General features: G+C 43.5%; 1 protein-coding gene across 1 annotated transcript in view; it reads left to right on the forward strand.

Annotated features, from left to right (window-relative positions):
• Positions 1-20,643, forward strand: part of cass4 (Cas scaffold protein family member 4) — a 29,231-nt gene that overhangs the window by 913 nt on the left and 7,675 nt on the right. The window contains exons 2-3 of the mRNA XM_079510700.1: positions 16,622-17,035; positions 19,996-20,079. Coding sequence (XP_079366826.1) covers positions 16,622-17,035; positions 19,996-20,079 — 498 coding nt within the window. The remainder of the gene's footprint in view (positions 1-16,621; positions 17,036-19,995; positions 20,080-20,643) is intronic.

A 20,643-nucleotide genomic window follows, 5' to 3' on the forward strand; every position in this document is an offset into this window, starting at 1 on the left:
AGCACATCATATGCAGGAGATATAGATATCAGAAGCTATACTCTAATAAATGTGCAATCAATGTATTTTTACAAATTCTTAACCCTATAGATGTGCAGTAACAGGACATTATAACCCATTTTAAATAAATTGCTATAGGCTACTGCTTTTATTACAAATAAGTCCCATTTGTTTTCTTTAAATAAAGAAAACACACACACACACACACACACACTTTTTATACTTGGTATATTCAAAACATTTAGAAAACATTTGAAAAAAAAGTGATTTTGGGATGCCAGGGTGAAAGTATTTAAATGATAAAGGGCTTTCTTCTCCATCTGTCCTTTCAGTGTGGTGTAGTTTGTACGTAGTAAGACCACCTGCTTGATATTCACTTGAAACTTGCGGTGTCAGCTTTATAGTGCCAGCCGCTTCTATATGCAGCCTGCATGCACTGCAGCCCACAAAGACCTGCAGCCTGTTGCTGGCAGCAGCCCTGCACCTTCTATATGCAGCCTGCATGCACTGCAGCCCACAAAGACCTGCAGCCTGTTGCTGGCAGCAGCCCTGCACCGGTCCTTCTATATGCAGCCTGCATGCACTGCAGCCCACAAAGACCTGCAGCCTGTTGCTGGCAGCAGCCCTGCACCGGTCCATGAACAATTATATTAAAGGGAGGCGTCCAAAGGCGTCCTGTGGCACTGAGACAGTTAAGAAGGAACAGGCACCAAGGCAAGGAGGAAGCGTTCAACGCATGGGAGGCACTGGAGGCAAACTGGAAGCGGAAGTTGCATTGCAGTCATGGCAGCTTATTATGAACCAAACATGTATTTCTGAATAATTGCGACCTTTGTCATAATCCTTACTGTCGGGCAGAAATCTCTAATCTGCATGTTGTACCTTTTTGGCATTTTGTTTTTCGTAAATCAATGCCCTACTTGGTCATACTACAGTGTCACACACAAGTAGCAGATCTGCAAGCTTGAAACACGGCGCAAAGTGACACTTTTGAGCTTGAAGATTTTTTAAATTTGAATCCAACGTAAAACGTATATGAGGTTTCCACCCGACCGAGACGATACATTGTTCAGGAATATATAAGAAGGCACATCACGGGTTGTTTACTAATCACTTATTTTTCGATGTGCACACTATATGTAATTTTATTGACACACATAAACAGCGGCAGGTATTGTTTTTGGCTCGGCAGAAAATGTGCAAGATTTGGTTGAGGCTGTCGACGATCGACAGTCTCACAATCACAGCCCATACTTTGGCACGTTCTGAAATGCAGTGTACTTGTTCTACTGTGCTCTTTAGATAAGAGATTAAAATGATAGTGTGCAATCATTTACAAAATGTACAATTATACAAAAGCAACACATCAGAAAACAATGTGTGATTATGTCTTTTTTCCTTTTACAAAGGCCAAAATAGTTCTGAAATATTGCTTATATAAGCCGTTCCAGTCCAGCCGCCTCTCATTGACTGCAATGCATTCCATTGAACTTGGAGGTGCAGTTTGCCTCCTCAGTGAATTGATATGCACAAGGACACTTTAACACAAAAATGACATGTTCTATCAATTAAACACCCTATGAAGCCTTGAATTCATGGAGATTTGTTTGTGTTGCATTCCTGAGCCAATCATTTGATGACCAGTGAGCAGCCACCTGGTCATCAAATTATTGGCTCAAGAATGTGGCACACAAAAAAGTAAATATGAAAAGGACCGCAATGGAAATTCTTTTCTTTTCTGCATTTTCTTCTCTTGATAATGGTGTGACAATGTATGTATTTTACATTGTTTATTATTTGAAAATGACAGATGGCGGTACCCTCTTGTAATATACCTTGCCCGCCCCGTGCTGCCCCCCCCCCCCTGTGGGCTGTAACATGAGAGGCATGCAGAGAAAGCACATTTTATGAGCTCATTAAGACTCACTGCTGCTTCTGAAGGCAGGCTGCTCAGCAAACTAATAATTGGGGCTTGGGGCAAAGCTGTGGCACTAAAACTTGTGCTTAACAGACACGAGGCTGCAATGCATTGCACTTCATAACTATACTCTGTGAAATCCTCAGTGTATATTGTTTTTATTTATAATTTTTGTCTTAACTATTTTTCAAACATAAACCCAGGCACTCATGGAGTGTAGCCGGCAGTACACGAGAAAGGGAAATGTACAGACTCTTTGCATTTTGTGGCAGAATGAAAAGGAACTTTTCGAGGCACCCTCTCTGAGGAACATTCAATTTGAGTTCATGATTTGGTGTTTTGTTTTGTAAGAAATTGGCCTGACCAACCAGCCCACATGAACATTTTTACCTAAATTGGTGACAGAAAACATGTTTCTGCAACTAACGGTGGCATTGACTTTGATTGAAATAACTTCTGTGTTGTTTGTAGAGGCTCTTCAATGTTTGGGTAGATTGGATGCTGCGTTCGTGATTTTCAGGCTTTTATTCGTAAAATAGGCCAATACAGCACATTTTGGAAGGTAATCATAGACAATCTGAATTGAAAATATTAAATAAAACATATGAATGATACATCTTGATCACATGACTCCAGAGATAAAATCTGTAGGAGTAGTAGAATAGTGTTTTGTAAAAGAAAAATGGCGGGAAGTATCTAGGAATCATGGGGAAATATTGTTGTGAGTGACTATGACCTTGGTTCAAGAGTTATAGGTCAACCTGCTATATTGTAGTCTATGACTATGACCCTGAAGAACATATCCATGAGACTACGTAGTGTTCCCATTCCCATGATGCAGGCCATTATCAGCAGGACCCAGTGGAGGAAAAGGAACATGACTCATCCTGGTTCTCATCTAGTCACCATGTGAGCTCATCTTTATTCCAACATCTCAGCAGCACCGAGCAGACAAGGACCCAATTTCACTTTACGCAATCTCTTTTCCGGTCATGTCAGGGACTTTTTTTTTTACTGTGGGTGGCAAAGTTCTGTTTTTAGTTTGTAATGCTCTATTTTAGGACACGATTGCTGTCACCACATAGTGTGTGTTTTTATCACGCCAGAGCAGGAGTCGATAGTTGTGCTTGCACGTATGCACGCACACAGCACTGCCCTATATAGCAGTGGTTCTCAACCTTTTAAGGCCGTGACCCCCCAAAATAATCTTATTTGAACTGGGAACCCCAAAATAATCTTATTTGAACTGGGGACCCTCCAAAATCATATTTGGGTTGAGCTATTACATTTAGTTTAAACAAGCTCACAATGTGAGGCATTGTGAGCTTGTAGATCAGCCATTTTCAAAATGTTTGCCTCTTTCTTATATTATTTGACTATTTGGCCAATGTTTGATCCGTTTTTATAGTATAGTTTGTTGATTACTTTTGATGCTTTTTAAGGTATTAAAATGGTCTTAAAAGTCCCTAAATTCAATTGTCACTTTACTGTCATCTGAGGACCCCGCCAAAATCATGTGGGGACTCCCCTGGGGGTCCAGACCCACGGGTTGAGAAGCAGTTCCCTTTAGCATGAAGAAGATGTGGGAGCATTCTCCTGGAGTGGAATTCCAACATGGATGTTGTTAGGTTGTCATGGTACGGTGGGTGGCCCAGTGGGGGTCAGCTAGAGGTCATGCAGGGAGGGCTTCCACACTCATTGTGATGGAGACTAATAATTGTTTCCAGGAAACGGGTATTGGCTGGCATGACAATGGCCTGTGCCACACACTGTAGAGCTGATCAGACGTTAGAGAGAATTGCACCTTAGTAAAGATGGGACCATGTGAAGATTTCATGTTACAATTATTGTGGCCAAAATAATCGCAGTCAACGATTTGTTTGTTAACAAATGTCACCCCCATGGCCAGACTAATATCACTGTGTAGATATTAGTCTAGAACTTTGGTGTGGAAGATTTATTTCCAAGGGGCGGTTACAAACAGATTCCAATGTCGCAGCCAAAAAAATGTCTCACTTTGAATAGTGGGCTCTGATTGGTCACCCACGACTCTGGGGTGAGCGAAATGTAATTCAAACTGAGCAGTGCCAGCCAGACGATTTCGATTTTCTTTTCCTGTGGCAGATTCGTCTGGTTTCCAGGCTATCCATATTCTGGAGAGAACATTAGCCAAAATGATTAAACAAGTGGTCGTCCAAGTACAGGTCCAGTGTAAATCTCTGTGATTATGATTATTGTGAGCGTTTTCTATTGCGATAAAACAATAATACCGATTATCATCACATCACTACACCATTCATTAATTAATTCATTAATTAATTATATTTTGGGGGGTTTTTGGCCTTTATTGGATAGTGAGAAGAGAGAGAGGAAGAGAGACAGGAATAAAGACACAGGGAATGACACTCAGCAAAGGCCGTCGAGCTTCGATCCCACGACGCGCTGTCAGGCTACATTGAGCCTAAGTGCCCGTAACGCTAGGCCAGTGGTCCGGGCCACATCACTATACCTTAACCACTAACACTCCCATACACTATGTGGATTCCCCCATGGCAGTGTTTCTCAATTGCTTTCATCAAGGACCCCCACATTTATACCTGGTCCTGTACCTAAGCCCCAGGCCCTGCAGAAATGTGGGGGGTCCTTGACAAAAAAAGTTTGAGAACCAGTGCTGTACACTGTACAGAACCCTATGATCCTAACAGTCATTCGTATACATTCTCTCATTGCATTACCTGTGTATGACAAATATTCATACGCAATTCATGTTCAGCGTAATTTTGACTGACGTCCTTTGGTGTAGCGGTTAGGAGGAAAGCAGGAAGAGGTGACTGTATGACCACTGTCTGTCTGTCTACGTGACAAAAAGCAGAAGACAGAAGTGTGTGAATAAATCAAACCACGGGGCACGCAGGAGATGTGTTGTGGAATGGAGCAGAGAGTCTAGGAAAGGCACATTTATTTTATTTAGGACATGGGTCATCAACAGGGTGTTAGGGTTATTACAGGGGGCCACCAAATGTTTGTGTGAAAGGATTTTCTTTCTTTTTTTACATCAATCACTTGAATCCTAGCAGCCCTATTCTGAGAGGAACATGTAGATGTTTGATGTGTAGATGGAAAAAAGAGCAGGCCAAGTACAGAGGTGATGATAGTGCTGTCAAACAAGTCTATGAAAAAGTGTAATCCGCAACACAATTTTATCCAATATGTAGTGGGGGTCCCTCCCTGCTTTATCTCTCTCTCTCAGCTAAGCGGACCTTGGCCTGAAAAAGACCCCTGGTATAGCACATTTCATTCAACATAATTTCATGAATTACCGTGGCTTAATTGGAAAGAACAGCAGAAATGCAAATAGCCCAGGAGGACACGGTGCAGGTCCATCAATAAAATTGATGGAACCATTTTGTGCGTCTTAAAAGATGTATTCTGATGAAATACATTGTGGCATGTAAACACGAATCACTTTTGATTTACCGTCCATATGAACATCTCTGATCAAAATGATTTCAATCACAATCTACAAGCTCACAACGTGCCGCTGTGTGATGCGTTGTGAGCTTGTAGATTTGCTATTTTTGAAAGAGTTCCAAAGTGAAAGTGTGTCAGTATTAACAAGAGCATGTGGCTAGATAATAACTACATTAGATCCATTAAAACACGTTATTCCCCCCCCCCATTTCCTGAAAAGTAATAGTTGGAGACCTACAAGGTCGATTATGAGTACAGTTAAACTGGAAATAACTAAGTAATAACAAAGTCATGTCTAAAATGTATACATGAATTCACTGGCAGACGAGCAAAAAGATTATAACACTAACATACTGTATCTTACAATGAGTAGATACACAGTGTCATCATTTGTTATTATTATGGTACTTGAAAATGATGTACATATTTCATAGAAACACTGTGCAGGCCATGGGAACAAGGCTAATACTACAGACATGTCTATGTCTGCATAGCTATCGTCTCTGTCAGCTGGAAACCTCTTATGTCCAGAACTGAAACTGATAAAAAAAAAATTGCAGATCTACAAGCTCAAAACACCGCTTCTCACTGTGTTTCGAGCTTACAGATCTGCTACTTTTGATGCTTTCGTTTCGTGTGACGCTTAGCGTGATCAAGTAGGCTGAAAAAAACAAAGTTAGAATATGGAGATAAGCAGGGGTGGAAAGTAACTAAGTACAGTACATGTACTCAAGTACAGTACTTAAGTACAAATTGTATTATTTTCAATGTTCAGTACTTTTACTTCTACCCCACTACATCTCAGAGGCAAATATTGTACGCATGCCCCAAAACACAGTCAAATTCGGCGACCTCGGAACGGTCTCTACCTGGTATTCCTAAACGTAACCTCAGTAAACTATGCCTAAACCAAACATATTCCTAACCTTACCTTAACCTCAGTAAAACGGTGCCAAAACCTAACCCTATAAACTCAATAAAACTGCCTAACCCTAAACAAATTCAAGAATATAAGAACCGCCCCAGCATGTGGTAGGGGAACAACAATGGCAGAGAGCGGGTTTTGGGGTGAGCCTTCTGGTTTCCCTTTCTACTCCACTACAATTATTTGAAAACATTTAGATTTGTATCATTACCGGCATTACAAAACATGCATTACCCGCCTTATACCTATATCTTTTTTAATATACTTTTATATTTTCAAGAGATTTGAATACATTTTGAACACCTGTGAAAGTAACACCTCAATTTCCCTTCAGGAATTAATAAAGTAGACTATATCTCATCTCATCTTAAATAGGACATAACGAGTACATAGTACATTTTGATGCCAATACTTTTGTACTTTTACAATTTTGAATGCTATTATTGACACTTTTACTAAAGTAAACATTTGCATACTTTTTTCCACCACCGGAGATGAGAGGTTTCTGCCTGACGGCGACGTTATCATGTCTTCATTTTGTTTATGTGGAAACTATTCAAGCATTCCACAGAAACAGTGCATTCTACAGGCCATGGGAAAGGGAGGGATGCTGTGGAAATGACAATGATATCACTGAATTATGAAAATACACAGCGACATATCATGGAAACCATCAGTGATGGAAGAAGTACTCACGTGTTTTACTTAAATAAAAGTAGCAATAGCACAATATACAAATACTCTGTTACCAGTTAAGTGTGGGTACTCGGGGACCCACGCTGCTTGGGTCCCCCTGGAAGTGCGCCCCGGAGTTCGTTGGTAGTGCATGGCCGGGTTTAAAGGCCTGTGTTCAAAATATTACTTGGGTAAAAGTATTGGCATCAAAATATACTTAACCACTTCAGCCCTAGGTTATGTACACATAGGCTATTTGAAAATACCTGATGTACAAGCTCACAATGCATCCCATCGAGACGTGTTGTGAGCATGTAGATCTGCTATTGTCAAACATTTTAGTACTTTTACTTTTGGTACTTTAATGTATGTTTTACAATATTATAATTAATATCTGCAAAGTAACTAGTAAGTAAAGTTTTAGAAAGTAAAAGTAAAAGTTTTAGAAATATAGAGGGTATGCGCATGCATAAAGTGAATGGCAGATCGAGTGGAAAAGTGAGTGACAAGGTGAATTTAATATTGTTCAAAGTAATTTAATGCAATCAAATAGGACTTTTCTGTTTGGAAGTATGGGCTGTCAAGGCCATAAAGTAGTTTTTTGCCACTCAGTATAGGCATTACCGCATAACTTCCGGGTATGATGATGATGATGATGTCCGCATACCCTCTATTGTACCATTGTACTGTACCAATTAGTAGCAAGAGCTTGTGACTAAATCATTTAATTGTATCCTTTGGAATACAGGCTCTCTATTTTATTTATTTGTTTTCCTAAAAGGAATGATGTTGGGGACCTACAAGGTTTACACCTGACAGCGACAATATAATGCTATGACTCTTTCTCAGACTGGCGGAGCTTTCCAACACATTCCATTCATATTCTGAAACCTTGACATTCACAACATTACACTGGTCTTCCTTCATGTTATAATGATGTACAGTACCGCTGCATGCAGACCACGCTATTGTTCCTTCATGTTATAATGACGTACAGCACCGCTGCATGCAGGCCACGCTATTGTTCCTTCATGTTATAATGACGTACAGCACCGCTGCATGCAGGCCACACTATTGTTCCTTCATGTTATAATGACGTACAGCACCGCTGCATGCAGGCCACGCTATTGTTCCTTCATGTTATAATGACGTACAGCACCGCTGCATGCAGGCCACACTATTGTTCCTTCATGTTATAATGACGTACAGCACCGCTGCATGCAGACCACGCTATTGTTCCTTCATGTTATAATGACGTACAGCACCGCTGCATGCAGGCCACGCTATTGTTCCTTCATGTTATAATGACGTACAGCACCGCTGCATGCAGGCCACGCTATTGTTCCTTCATGTTATAATGACGTACAGTACCGCTGCATGCAGGCCACGCTATTGCGAGAAATAAGCAACCAGGTCTATGAAAACAAGCTCAAAACTAGCTATAATAGGCTGCGGATATTTGAAAATAGCCTATCTACTGTACAAGCTCACAACGTGTCGCATAGCGACATTATGGGGACCCAACCCGGGTCATTATGGGGACCCGGACCCAATCCGGGTCATTATGGGGACCCGGACCCAACCCGGGCGTGGCCTCCCGACCCAGACATTATGGGGACCCGGACCCAACCTGGGTCATTATGGGGACCCGGACCCGACCCGGGCGTGGCCTCCCAACCCAGACATTATGGGGACCCGGACCCAACCCGGGCGTGGCCTCCCAACCCAGACATTATGGGGACCCGGACCCAACCCGGGCGTGGCCTCCCGACCCAGACATTATGGGGACCCGGACCCAACCCGGGCGTGGCCTCCCGACCCAGACATTATGGGGACCCGGACCCAACCCGGGCGTGTCCTCCCGACCCAGACATTATGGGGACCCGGACCCAACCCGGGCGTGGCCTCCCGACCCAGACATTATGGGGACCCGGACCCAACCCGGGCGTGGCCTCCCGACCCAGACATTATGGGGACCCGGACCCTAACCCGGGCGTGGCCTCCCGACCCAGACATTATGGGGACCCGGACCCAACCCGGGCGTGGCCTCCCGACCCAGACATTATGGGGACCCGGACCCAACCCGGGCGTGGCCTCCCGACCATGGCTGAGGGAAGTAGGGGTGCTGGGGGGTCTGGAGCTCCCCCCAGGCACAGCCCACCCTTGGACAGGAGGGGGAAAGTAATAATAATTTTAATCAAAACAGATTTCTGTTACTATAGGCCTAATAATATGCTGTATCACAGTATCGGTGCCTTATCCTGGTTAATTGCCTGTGTCAGTTTGCTCATGCATGTGGAGAGGGAAAGTAAAAGCCACTTTTCCACGCGAAAATGCACATGCACGAGGCGTGTGCACGGCGGGCGCACCCCCTACTGAACGTTCAGCACCTCCTACTGTACATATTTTCCCGCGGCCATGCTCCCGACCCGGAAATACGGGCGCCCCGTTCCGTTTTTCCCGATTTGACTGGTAACTGGTAATATGACTGTAACATATACAGTATATATCTTGGGTTTATTTATTTTATTATTTACATTTTTGAATGTTTATGTGTCTATGGAGTTAACATTACTCTAATAGACCTCCAGGTGAAGTTACAAATATGAAATATGTCTGTGTATTTTTGGTTTCGTCCTGAAAGCCTTTGAGTCAAAATCGAAATACACCAGATATAGACGGTGACAATATCATCCCCTGCCCCTTCAGTTCAGGTGGATCACTGCCCACCTGAAAACCAGGCATACTAATGTACTGGTGGGTGTGGCGCACGCGTGTGTGCGTGCGTGCATGTGTATGTGTACACTAACAGTATCCAGTTTAGAGTTATCTGTGCCACACACAGATACAAACATTATTGTGTTCCTCTAAGCGAATCGTTCAGTCAATCTTAAGTGCGTGCGAGTAGTATGACATTAATAATAATATAATATTTGACACAGTTCTCAGGCATCTCCAGACAGGAAATTCCAGGGCAGTCACAGCCAATAAATGTCACTGTGACTGGCCGTATGGGAACCACAAGGTTGCCAGTTCGAACCCGGGCTCCCCCAGAGTTTGTGTCGAAGTGTCCTTGAGCAAGACACTGAACCCCTTGCTCCCGATGTGCAGGTTGGTGCCTTGCATGGTTTCCTCTGTCATCGGTGTATGAATGTGTGTGTGAATGGGTGAATGTAATGCACTATATAAAGACCATTTACCATTTACTGTCATGCAGGGCAATACAACTGTGGTGGAAGAAGTACTTTTACTTAAGTAAAAGTAGCAATACCACTTTGTAGAAAACTGTAAAAGTCCTGTATTTAAAGTTTTTTTTTTCTAAAAGAAAATAACAGATCCAACATTCTGTTATAATAGTATGTAAGTTTATATACCGGTATATAAATATGTATAGTATGTATGAATGAATAAAATGTTATGTTGTCCAATGAACTTATACAATTGGGGTGGTTGTATTTTGTCTCCCTGCTCTTCTATTGAAACATCTAGATTGTGTGTGTCAAAGGTCAAAGGTCATGTCTCATATCTGACCCCTGAGCAAGCAGGCAGGCTCTAGTAGCTTAGTGGTAATAATTTCAGCACTTGCACAGTTGAAAGTTACATAAGTGGTTAGTTTACCGTGGCGCAGTGTAATCTAGTAAGAGAGTGGCGACACTAGCGTTGACAATGGAATGCGGAAGTGCTCATTTTATCTCAATGGGATAGTTCCAATGTTTGGAACTATAGCCCATAGGCACTCGCTTTACGGCAAGATCAAAGCGCGTCGCCACTCTCTTACTAGATTACTCTGGTTTACCGTATGTTTTATATTAATAATATAAATCGGCAAGTTAACTTGTAACTAAAGCTGTCAAACAATTGTGGAGTAAAAACGTACAATACGGTATTTGTAAAAGTACATACAATTTAGTTTGACTTAAGTACAGTACTGTAAATGTATGTAGTTACATTCCGTCACTGGTCCCCACATCCTCCCCCTGTTTGTTTGAGTTGGAGCGAAGGCAAAGCAAAAAGATGAACTCTCTAGAATGTTTTTCTAGAATTAGAAAATATGATGATTCCTTGACTATGGACATTTTATAAATTAACCTAATGAACCATGTCTTTGTCACAGAGACACAAGATTCCAGCCCATCCCCCACCCCTATCTCTTTAGTCATATTGTGTATAATTCTACTGTGGGAAAGTCTAAATCTATGTCATATTATTTACATGCTAGCTTCCTGTCCCCACGGCACGCACGCACGCATGCGCACACGCACACACACACACACACACACACACACACACACACACACACACACACACACACACACACACACACACACACACACACACACGTGGGAAAGCATGGACTTTCTTATTGTAAGTAGGCCTATATCTTTTCATTCATTCATGTATGGATTAGATTCATTGGATTTACTACTAGGTTCCATGGTTCTGTCACCAGGACCATAATGGACACAGAACAAGTCATGTTTAATGGGCTTGGAAGAATCTGGGTCGGCCTGAAGTTTGTTAAGTTTGTTTGATATTTATTATGATCGTGGATGATATCAATATGATTTCCCCCCAAGCCGGGCGTGGATGGTGGCACTGGTGGCCATTTGGGTATGTGTCACTGTGTACTGTATATTCATTTAGGCCACAGACCCCCATTTAATACCATATTTTATCTACCAAAGGTTTCAACTCCTCTGTGTTCATTTAACTCAAATGGACTCCATAAGGGTCCATTTGGTTCTCATTTGTACACTCTGATGTGGTTACCAGGTTGGATGCTGGTATGTGCCAAGACATAATGGATGAGGCGGTGACCTTTGACCATAGAGGTCGTGACCCGGGCCGGCATGCAGTGGAGGAGGTCATAGAGTGAATAGTTCCCACACTGGCTCCTCCCACTTCCTGTCAGGTTTCCGTGGATACAACAACACTTCAACGCAGCACACATTTCACGCTGAAAGGGGAGCATTTGACAATTTACTAGCCTGAAGGAAATGAGCTGCGAGTCCGCGACACATGTGAGCCTGTAGATCTGCTATTTCTGGAGAGCCAGAGTGTAAAATATATGGTTTAAGTGGTTAAGCTGGCCCAATGAACATGGTTAGCGTCAGTAATCAGTAGCCATCACCATATGGTGAGCTGGTCATTGCAACCATGGTCATTCCATTTTTAATACTGTGCAGGAGGATGCTGAACCCACACCAGTCTTAATACCCTGAAGAAGGCAGTTGTATCTGCAGAAACGTTGCTTCCTACTCTGCATCCTAATAAATAATCGGCACTTTGGCTATCAGTGTGTCTTTTGTCTTTTTAAGACTTAACTCTTTAGACATTTCATTTTTAATACCGTAGTTTCTTATTATGTGTTGATGTTTTTTATATGGTGAATGGTGATATATCCCTATTCTGTTTTTTGAGGGGCGCTAGTTTGGGGCTTTGTATGTGGAGTGGACCCCCCCCTCCTCCCGTAACGTCATGTGGCAGCCAAGTCTATGGACTTTTTAAAGAAAGGTATCTACATACTTGCACTAGCATATCCAACCAGATATAGATTTAGACATAGCAGCATACTGTCCATGAAATGAAGAAGAATATCAGCGCATCAGAGATTCGGTGTAGATGAGGGGGAAAAGCGGTCCAAGTAACTCAGGTTGTTTTACTAAGAATAGAGGGTTTAAATTGTTGATCAGACAGACAGACAGACAGACAGACAGACAAACACAGAGAGAGAGAGAAAGAGAGAGAGAGAGAGAGAGAGACAGCTGTGCATCTAAAGTGGTGATGGCAGTTGTCAGGGAGGCCGATCTGCACAAGCAGGCGTGTGCAGGAATCCATAAGACTCACAGCTGAACATAGAGACCTCATCATCACAACACACACACACACACACACACACCCACACGTGCGTGCACACAGCAGTAAACATTAGCACGCATGCATTTATTGTGCTTGTGACCTAATTTCTACAGTCACAGATCACCAGGAAGTAGGGAGAACATGTTTTGACCCCACAAACAAGGCCTCTTAAATTAACCTCTCGCTTATGCATGTGCACATACAACTGTGTGTGCTGATGTGCACACACACGTGCATGCACCGGTCCATAGGTGCTTTCAGGATGGGGGACTAATGTTTAGTAGCATGATAGTATTATTTTATTAGTATTATTATGGGGACCTACCACGGGTCACAGACAAAGTTAGAGAGAGAAGGCTAGAGGCCGGCAGGGCACTACGTCAGGTACACAGAACTTGAGGCAAGTAAATTGAATCTATGGGAGCCAACCCAGGGCAAAGCCGGAGTGGAAAGAAGCGCACCACCTATGTAGACGTACTGCGGCACGACAGCTTAGCTAACAACACTGCAGAGCTCAAGAACCTGATGTTAGATAGGAAATTATGGAAGGCAGCGATCCAGGAATCCCGAGGTGGTGTTGGCTAGACCTCACTTAACTAGTATTATTTGAATTGTGATGAAAACCAGGACAATTATGTGAATGTTAACCCTCACCCTAACATTTGACTGTTGTGCTGATGTTGGACAGGCCTCTGGACACTTTGCAATCCAGGACAAGCCGGGACGTCACTAAATCTTAATATTTTATTGTACAGTATGACGGTCCACTCTTCTGCTGTTAATATAATACAGTAAATACTTATTGGCATAATAAGTATTTACTCAACTGCCATGGTCTTCCATCACTGGAAGACCACCTTTGACACACACAATACATCACACGTTGAAAATATCCTAGACTTAGTTATCTTTTCGTTCAGGTTGCACATGACGACTCATTACATTCACAGAGCTGCGGAATTATGAAAAAATGAAACGGCATAAAATTAAATATTGGAATGGGTTAAATGACAATGGAGCCAAACAGGTTGTAAATAAACACTTTCCATGGGAATGTGGATGTGTTTTCTGTTTCTACAGTTGAACTTGTAGGCCAGAGAGACAGAGAGAGTCAAAACATGCTGCTGAAACCCTGACAGTGAGAGTTTACAGGGTTTGTCATCTGAGCCTAAGTATGGAGCTTACATGTCTGTAGCATGACCCAGAAGATTAGACAGACCGTTGTGTGTGTGTGTGTGTGTGTGTGTGTGCGTGTGCGTGTGCGCGTGCGTGTGCGCGTGCGTGTTTGTTCATACGTGTGTGTGTGTGTGTGCGCGCACGTTTGCGTTTGTGTTCCAGAGGGTTGGCACAGGCCTTGCGCTCTAACAGGTGTGGGGTGTGTGTTGGCCTCAATGGCCTGTGATGGTGAAAGGACTCTTTGTTGTTGGAGATTCACCCACAGGGCGAGGGCAAGGCCAGCAGCCACCCGCCGCACTTAGCAGCTTAGAGTGGCGTGTGTGTGTGTGTTACTATACTGGTGAGGATCCCAATGTGAGACATCAGACATTGTGAGGACCATTTTCTTGCATGGTCTTCACAAGAGACATGGTTGTTTTATGGTTAAGAAATTAAAATAAACAGTTTAGATGTGCCTGATTTTCACGTGTGCGTGCGTGCGTGCGTGCGTGCGTGCGTGCGTGCGTGCGTGCGTGCGTGCTCAGTCTAGTCTTCGTCTGAGTGACTAAGGTCATGACTATCAAGTTAAAGAACACAAGTGACACTGGTTTTTATGTAAGCTCCTCTCTAGCAGTGATTCTGCTATATTTTGTATTTATTTGGCCATTTGAAAATATTTTGTGCCAGGGACCGCCATACAAGATTTGTGTTTTCAAGAAAATAGCTGATCTACAACCTCCCCACGTTATAGATCAGCTATTTTCAAATAGCGTACGTATATGGTTACATTTGTTACTTTAAACTGAATTTTGATGCTATATTACCGTAACTGCTTGTTGCTGGGGACCCTGTGTAATCTGGAACCCCGCTACTGTATGCTTAGTATAATGAGAACCACTACTGAACAGCAGTGTTGATTTTGTCGACTAAAACTAAGACGAAAAATGTTTGTCCACTACCTTTTTTCACTGACAGAACTAAATGGAAACGACATGAACACTAACCTACTGTATGATGACTAAAACTAAGACTAAATATATTGACAATTTCGTCAACAAATAAAAACTGGACTAAAATGTTAGGAAGGGACTAGTAGAGATCTTACACTTGGTTGCATGCTGAAAATAGCCGATCTACAAGTTCACAACGTGTCGCGCTGCAACGCGTTGTGAACTAGATCGGCTAACTTGTAGATCGGTGAACTTGTAGATTGGCTATAGTGTAAAATGAGTCATTACGACGGCATTAAGGCCCACCGAAATAATTTTTTGTCGACAAAAAACAACTGTAGATTTAGTCGACTAAAATCGCATGACATTTTGTCTACTAAAACTATTCAGAAGACTATGACTAAAACTAAAATAAAAATTTGCTGCCAAAATCAACACTGCTGTATAGTTAGTATAATGCCACTGAAACCGTATGGAAACCATTTGCAATGTTGCACAACACAAGTTATTTTGGGAGAGGATGCTCAGCAGACTGTAAGAGGAAGTCTGTTTCCCTAACAACAGGGTATTTCACTTTAAAACATTTCTGGGCTCATTGTAATGTCCACACTGCCATGTATTGTATATGTTGCATTAACTGGAGTCCTGTAAGTCCATGCATGAAATAAGTCAAATAACTAATTGAAAGATTACTTATCATGGTCATCACATCAAGGTCATCACATCAAGCATGAGTTTTCCAAAGAGCCATTTCCAAAGTTCAAAGGGTTCATATACTCTAGGAGGGGCATGTCTGATCAAAATAATGAATATAAAATATCTAAATATTGAATCAAGTAACTTAATATAATGGTCTTTATATGCGTTCTCTATAAGCTCCTGTGAATGTCACTGCAGCTGCCACATGTATTTCTTTCTTGTGAAACTGCAACTAATATTGCACAAACTGTGTTTGCAGCAAAGAATCATGGTATAGATAATTTGTAATCAAGGCAAAAGCAGAACTTTAGTTTGCACACAATGTGTAGCAATGTAAAAATGCTAAGTAAAGCCAACTGCTTTAGTCCCCAAAGGAAGTTCAGTTTCATCTTCACCCAGCTGATGGCTGGTCAGCCGGTCATGATAATAAGCGCTCAGATGAGCGGAGCGGAGCGGAGCAGCAATAAATTGCTCAGGGACACTTCGACACACACACCGGGGCTGGCAGGCGATGATTCTCTGCCCATTAAGCTGTGACCGCCCCTTTGAAAAGATCGTTATTAGTAGTAAGAATTCCTGGCTCTCTCTCTTTGTCAGTAACTTTAAAGGTATCGCCTTCTTTGTTATGTAAAGCACACTTTAAGTGAAATGTTTTGTCCCCCTGGCTTCCTTTGTGCCTACCATCTATTACGCCCCTCTTTTTGAGCGGTACACACTGCTCCAATGACTGGCTTCATGTGTCCCTATGTACCTACAGCATGTCCCTGTCTGTTTGGGCTTTGAACAGCTGCAATACCGCTGGGTGACCTAAAGTAGAACTGTTGAGCAACCTACAGGCCTATTCACACTGTGCACTAAACTATAACAATAAAAGTATAACTAACAATAAAACAGTACAGTACAGTACAGTACAATAAAAGTATAGTTGCACCGCTCAGTTCACACGGGTGTGATTTGTATTTCTTTCAGAGCAAACTGGCGAAGGCTCTGTATGACAACACGGCAGAGTGCAGTGACGAGCTGGCCTTTCACAAAGGGGACGTTGTGACGGTGATGGAGCAGAACGTGGAGGGCACCAGTGGATGGTGGATGTGTTCCCTGTACGGACGCCAGGGCCTGGCCCCCGCCAACCGCCTGCAGCTCCTGCCACTGCAGCGTTGCCGCCTCGCCCAAAAGGCCAAGTCTGTCGACTGCCCAAACGGAGACAGTCCCCATAATAACATCTACCAGATCCCCAGCGCGCTCAGACCGCCCGTCGCCGCCCCGCCTCACGATGGCGGCGACCTGATCTACAAGGTCCCGTCCACGCCTCTGAATGCGCCCAGAAGCCCTCCGCCGTCGGCCGCACTCAAGTTCAGCCCAGAAGGACCGGAGGGCATCAAGGTACCGTTTGTTTTCTTTACAGCAGTGGTTCTCACAGTGGGGAACAGGGGCCCTCAGTCCCTGCAAAGGACAGACAGACAGACAGACAGACAGACAGACAGACAGACAGACAGACAGACAGACAGACAGTGATCCCATGAGGGAAATGCCGTCGCCATGGTTGCATGATCAGATAATATCAGATCAGATGATCAGATAATAAAAAGCACAGCAGATACAGTAAGTAGAAAGAGCCAACAAGATAAGCATAAAGATGTTTTAGAAGTTCACCGGCACCCAATGTTTTTTTCTAGCAATTACACACCACAACACAAACAAACAAATCTCCATGAATTCAAGGATTTATGGGGTGTGTAACTGATAGAAAACCATTCATTTTTGGGTGAACTACTCCTTTAATACGTATCAATGTAGGGTCCTTGACGTGAAAATATTTGAGATCCACTAACCCACAGGTAGCAGAATGAATGTACAGTAGGCTTTGAGGATTTGAACATCTACATTTTTGTGGCTGCCGGCTGCCAAGGTGACCCAAACCACATGAACACGGTTACAGACAGTAGCCCCTGTCTGTTTGCTCCGGGGTCAGCGTTGGTCCTCTTCCTTGGGAAGTGTTAACTTTCATGATTAGAGAGGGAGGATGTCGCTGAAACGCAATGTTCTGAAGCCCCCCGCTGACAAAAAAGGCTTACAGATGGGGACCAGAGGCCCTCTCCAGCGGGGACAGGCCTTTATGGGCCTCGTAAAGGCAGACTTCAGACACCCGTTAAGTGCAAACAGCAGCGCCAGCAGCCGAAGACAGCACAAAACCAGAGGGGTCGGTACCAGAGCCCGACCGATGCCGGGGTATTGGGTCCGATGTCGATCCAAGATTTCTAGAGTCTGGACCAGGAGTTTTCAACTGATTGTGAACCAGGGACCACCACCCTGACTAAGAATCAACCTGGGGACCACTGATGTGTTGGAAGTGGAGATATGTGCATGCTGTTGGGGGAAAAAGCTTGACATTTTATTATATTGACTAGGACACCAAACCATTTAGTTTCTCAACTAGTGGTTTGAAAACGGTACAAATCTCCACTTTCCTACATTACTAAATGAATGGTCAGGGTCAGGGACCACATGCACTACCTTCACAGACCACCAGTGGTCAACGGACCACCAGTTGAAAACCCCTGTCTCTAGACCGCTGATTAGTGATGTTTTGATACACAGAGAGGCCAGGTTGAAAGTGGTTAACAAGATATGACTCAAGTCAAATATCAGCTTTCTGATCTATCAACATTCTCTTGCATAGTTTTATGTAGTCGCGTTTGCAGTCTCTGTAGTCATGGTGCGGTGGGGGAGAGGAGAGCGGGCTTAGTGTCCCATTGGCCGTGGGGCTTAGTGTCCTATTGGCCGTATAGGGCTAGTCTCCCATTGGCTTAGAGGCCAGCCAATCATGAAAATCTCACCACTAGACTACGTGAGTAGACTATGAAGTCCGATCATTGATCAGCTCTGCAAGCTGATAAAAATTGGGACACATCGGATCAGCAGATAGCAGAAAGCGACACTATGAAAAAAGTCAAATAATGGGATTATATGGACCAAAAGCAATCGTGGGGCTCTGGTCTGTATGGGTTCCTCTACTACTACCGACATTCCTCCCCCCACATGTTCACCATTTCCCCTCCTGCTCCAGGGGTCCCGGGGGCCCCTCCTCCAGACCAGGGGCCACGGAAGACCCCAATGAGCAGCATGGTTCTCATTACAGAGCTGGCTTAATTGCTAGAATGCAGGCATATAACAGGGGGTTCTGCGGTCCTCCCTAGAGCCGTGGGAGAATACACTGTCCCTGTAAAGGTGCTCGTATACGAGGCTCAGTGACGGAGGTGGAGCTGTACGATCAAAGGGATGCAAGTGTTCGACTTCTTTAAACTCCAACTTTATTGTCACATCACAGGTTGACAGGTGTAAAAAATGGGGTGCATACGTTTGTTAGACATACTAACAATCCGACAGGCATTATTAGTTCGCTCCCGACATGAGCTGCAGGTTAAAATTAACCCATGACTCCCGACATGCGTGGCAGGTTAAACATAACCCATGACTCCCGACATGAGCTGCAGGTTAAAATTAACCCATGGCTCCCGACATGAGCTGCAGGTTAAAATTAACCCATGGCTCCCGACATGAGCTGCAGGTTAAAATTAACCCATGACTCCCGACATGAGCTGCAGGTTAAACATAACCCATGACTCCCGACATGAGCTGCAGGTTAAAATTAACCCATGGCTCCCGACATGAGCTGCAGGTTAAAACTAACCCATGACTCCCGACATGAGCTGCAGGTTAAAATTAACCCATGGCTCCCGACATGCGTGGCAGGTTAAAACTAACCCATGACTCCCGACATGCGCTGCTGGTTAAAACTAACCCATGACTCTCGACATGCGTGGCAGTTTACAACTAACCCATGACTCCCGACATGCGCTGCAGGTTAAAATTAACCCATGGCTCCCGACATGAGCTGCAGGTTAAAACTAACCCATGACTCCCGACATGAGCTGCAGGTTAAAATTAACCCATGGCTCCCGACATGCGTGGCAGGTTAAAACTAACCCATGACTCCTGACATGCGCTGCTGGTTAAAACTAACCCATGACTCCCGACATGCGCTGCTGGTTAAAACTAACCCATGACTCTCGACATGCGTGGCAGTTTACAACTAACCCGTGGCTTCTTGTGAGGTTAGGTTTAGGGTTGGGTTTTGGGGCGTCGGACTGACTGTAGTAGGACTGTTAGTATGTCGGACCAAACACATGCACCCGTAAAAAATGTTTTGTTGTACAAGCTCCCATCATTTGTAGTTTTCAAGAAAGGGGGAAAGAATAGAGATAGAAGGAAAAACAAGTTATGGTCATAAATATTCCTGATAGGAGTAAATAAAAAAATATGTGCATGTGTCTTGTTCACAGGCTTCCATCTCGGTCACATCGTCCAGTCACAGGGGTGAGGTTTACGACATCCCCAACCAAGCAAGACGCACCTCACTTTTCACTGTGAGTCTGGACAAAAGGCAGCCCGCTGCAACAGTCGTTTCTTTTCTTAGCAGTTACTCTATCGATTCCGTTTCGATTATCAGAGAAGCCCGTTTTTAAAAACATATTTTATATATTTTTGTATATATTGCATTAAATTGCACTAAATTAGTCACTTATAAGCAGTATTTTATACTTTTGTTGTACAATGTTTTTTTTTTACAAAAAGAGCCGATCTACAACCTACAAGTTTGTAGATGGAAACCAGACAAAACTGCCATTGCAAAAAAAAAAAAAAGATGCCCTCTGCATATTTGGTCCGTCACCGCTTAGTTGTGATTTGATTTCATTCCCTCCAAGGTAGTGAGGGACCAACCAGGATTCAGGAACCAGTATACAAACATAGGGCAGGTTGTAACCAGAGGCATTTTTTATAATCCACCCCTTGGAAATGCAGGTTCCACACAGAGATTCCAGGCTAATATTTATGCAGTGATATTAGTCTGGCCATGCCAGGCTCCATGGTCTATTTATGCTACACTCACTTCATTGATTATTTTATTATAATCGATTAGGCTATGTTTA

This window comes from Electrona antarctica (assembly GCF_951216825.1).
Source record: "Electrona antarctica genome assembly, chromosome: 9".
NCBI classification, from domain to species: domain Eukaryota; kingdom Metazoa; phylum Chordata; class Actinopteri; order Myctophiformes; family Myctophidae; genus Electrona; species Electrona antarctica.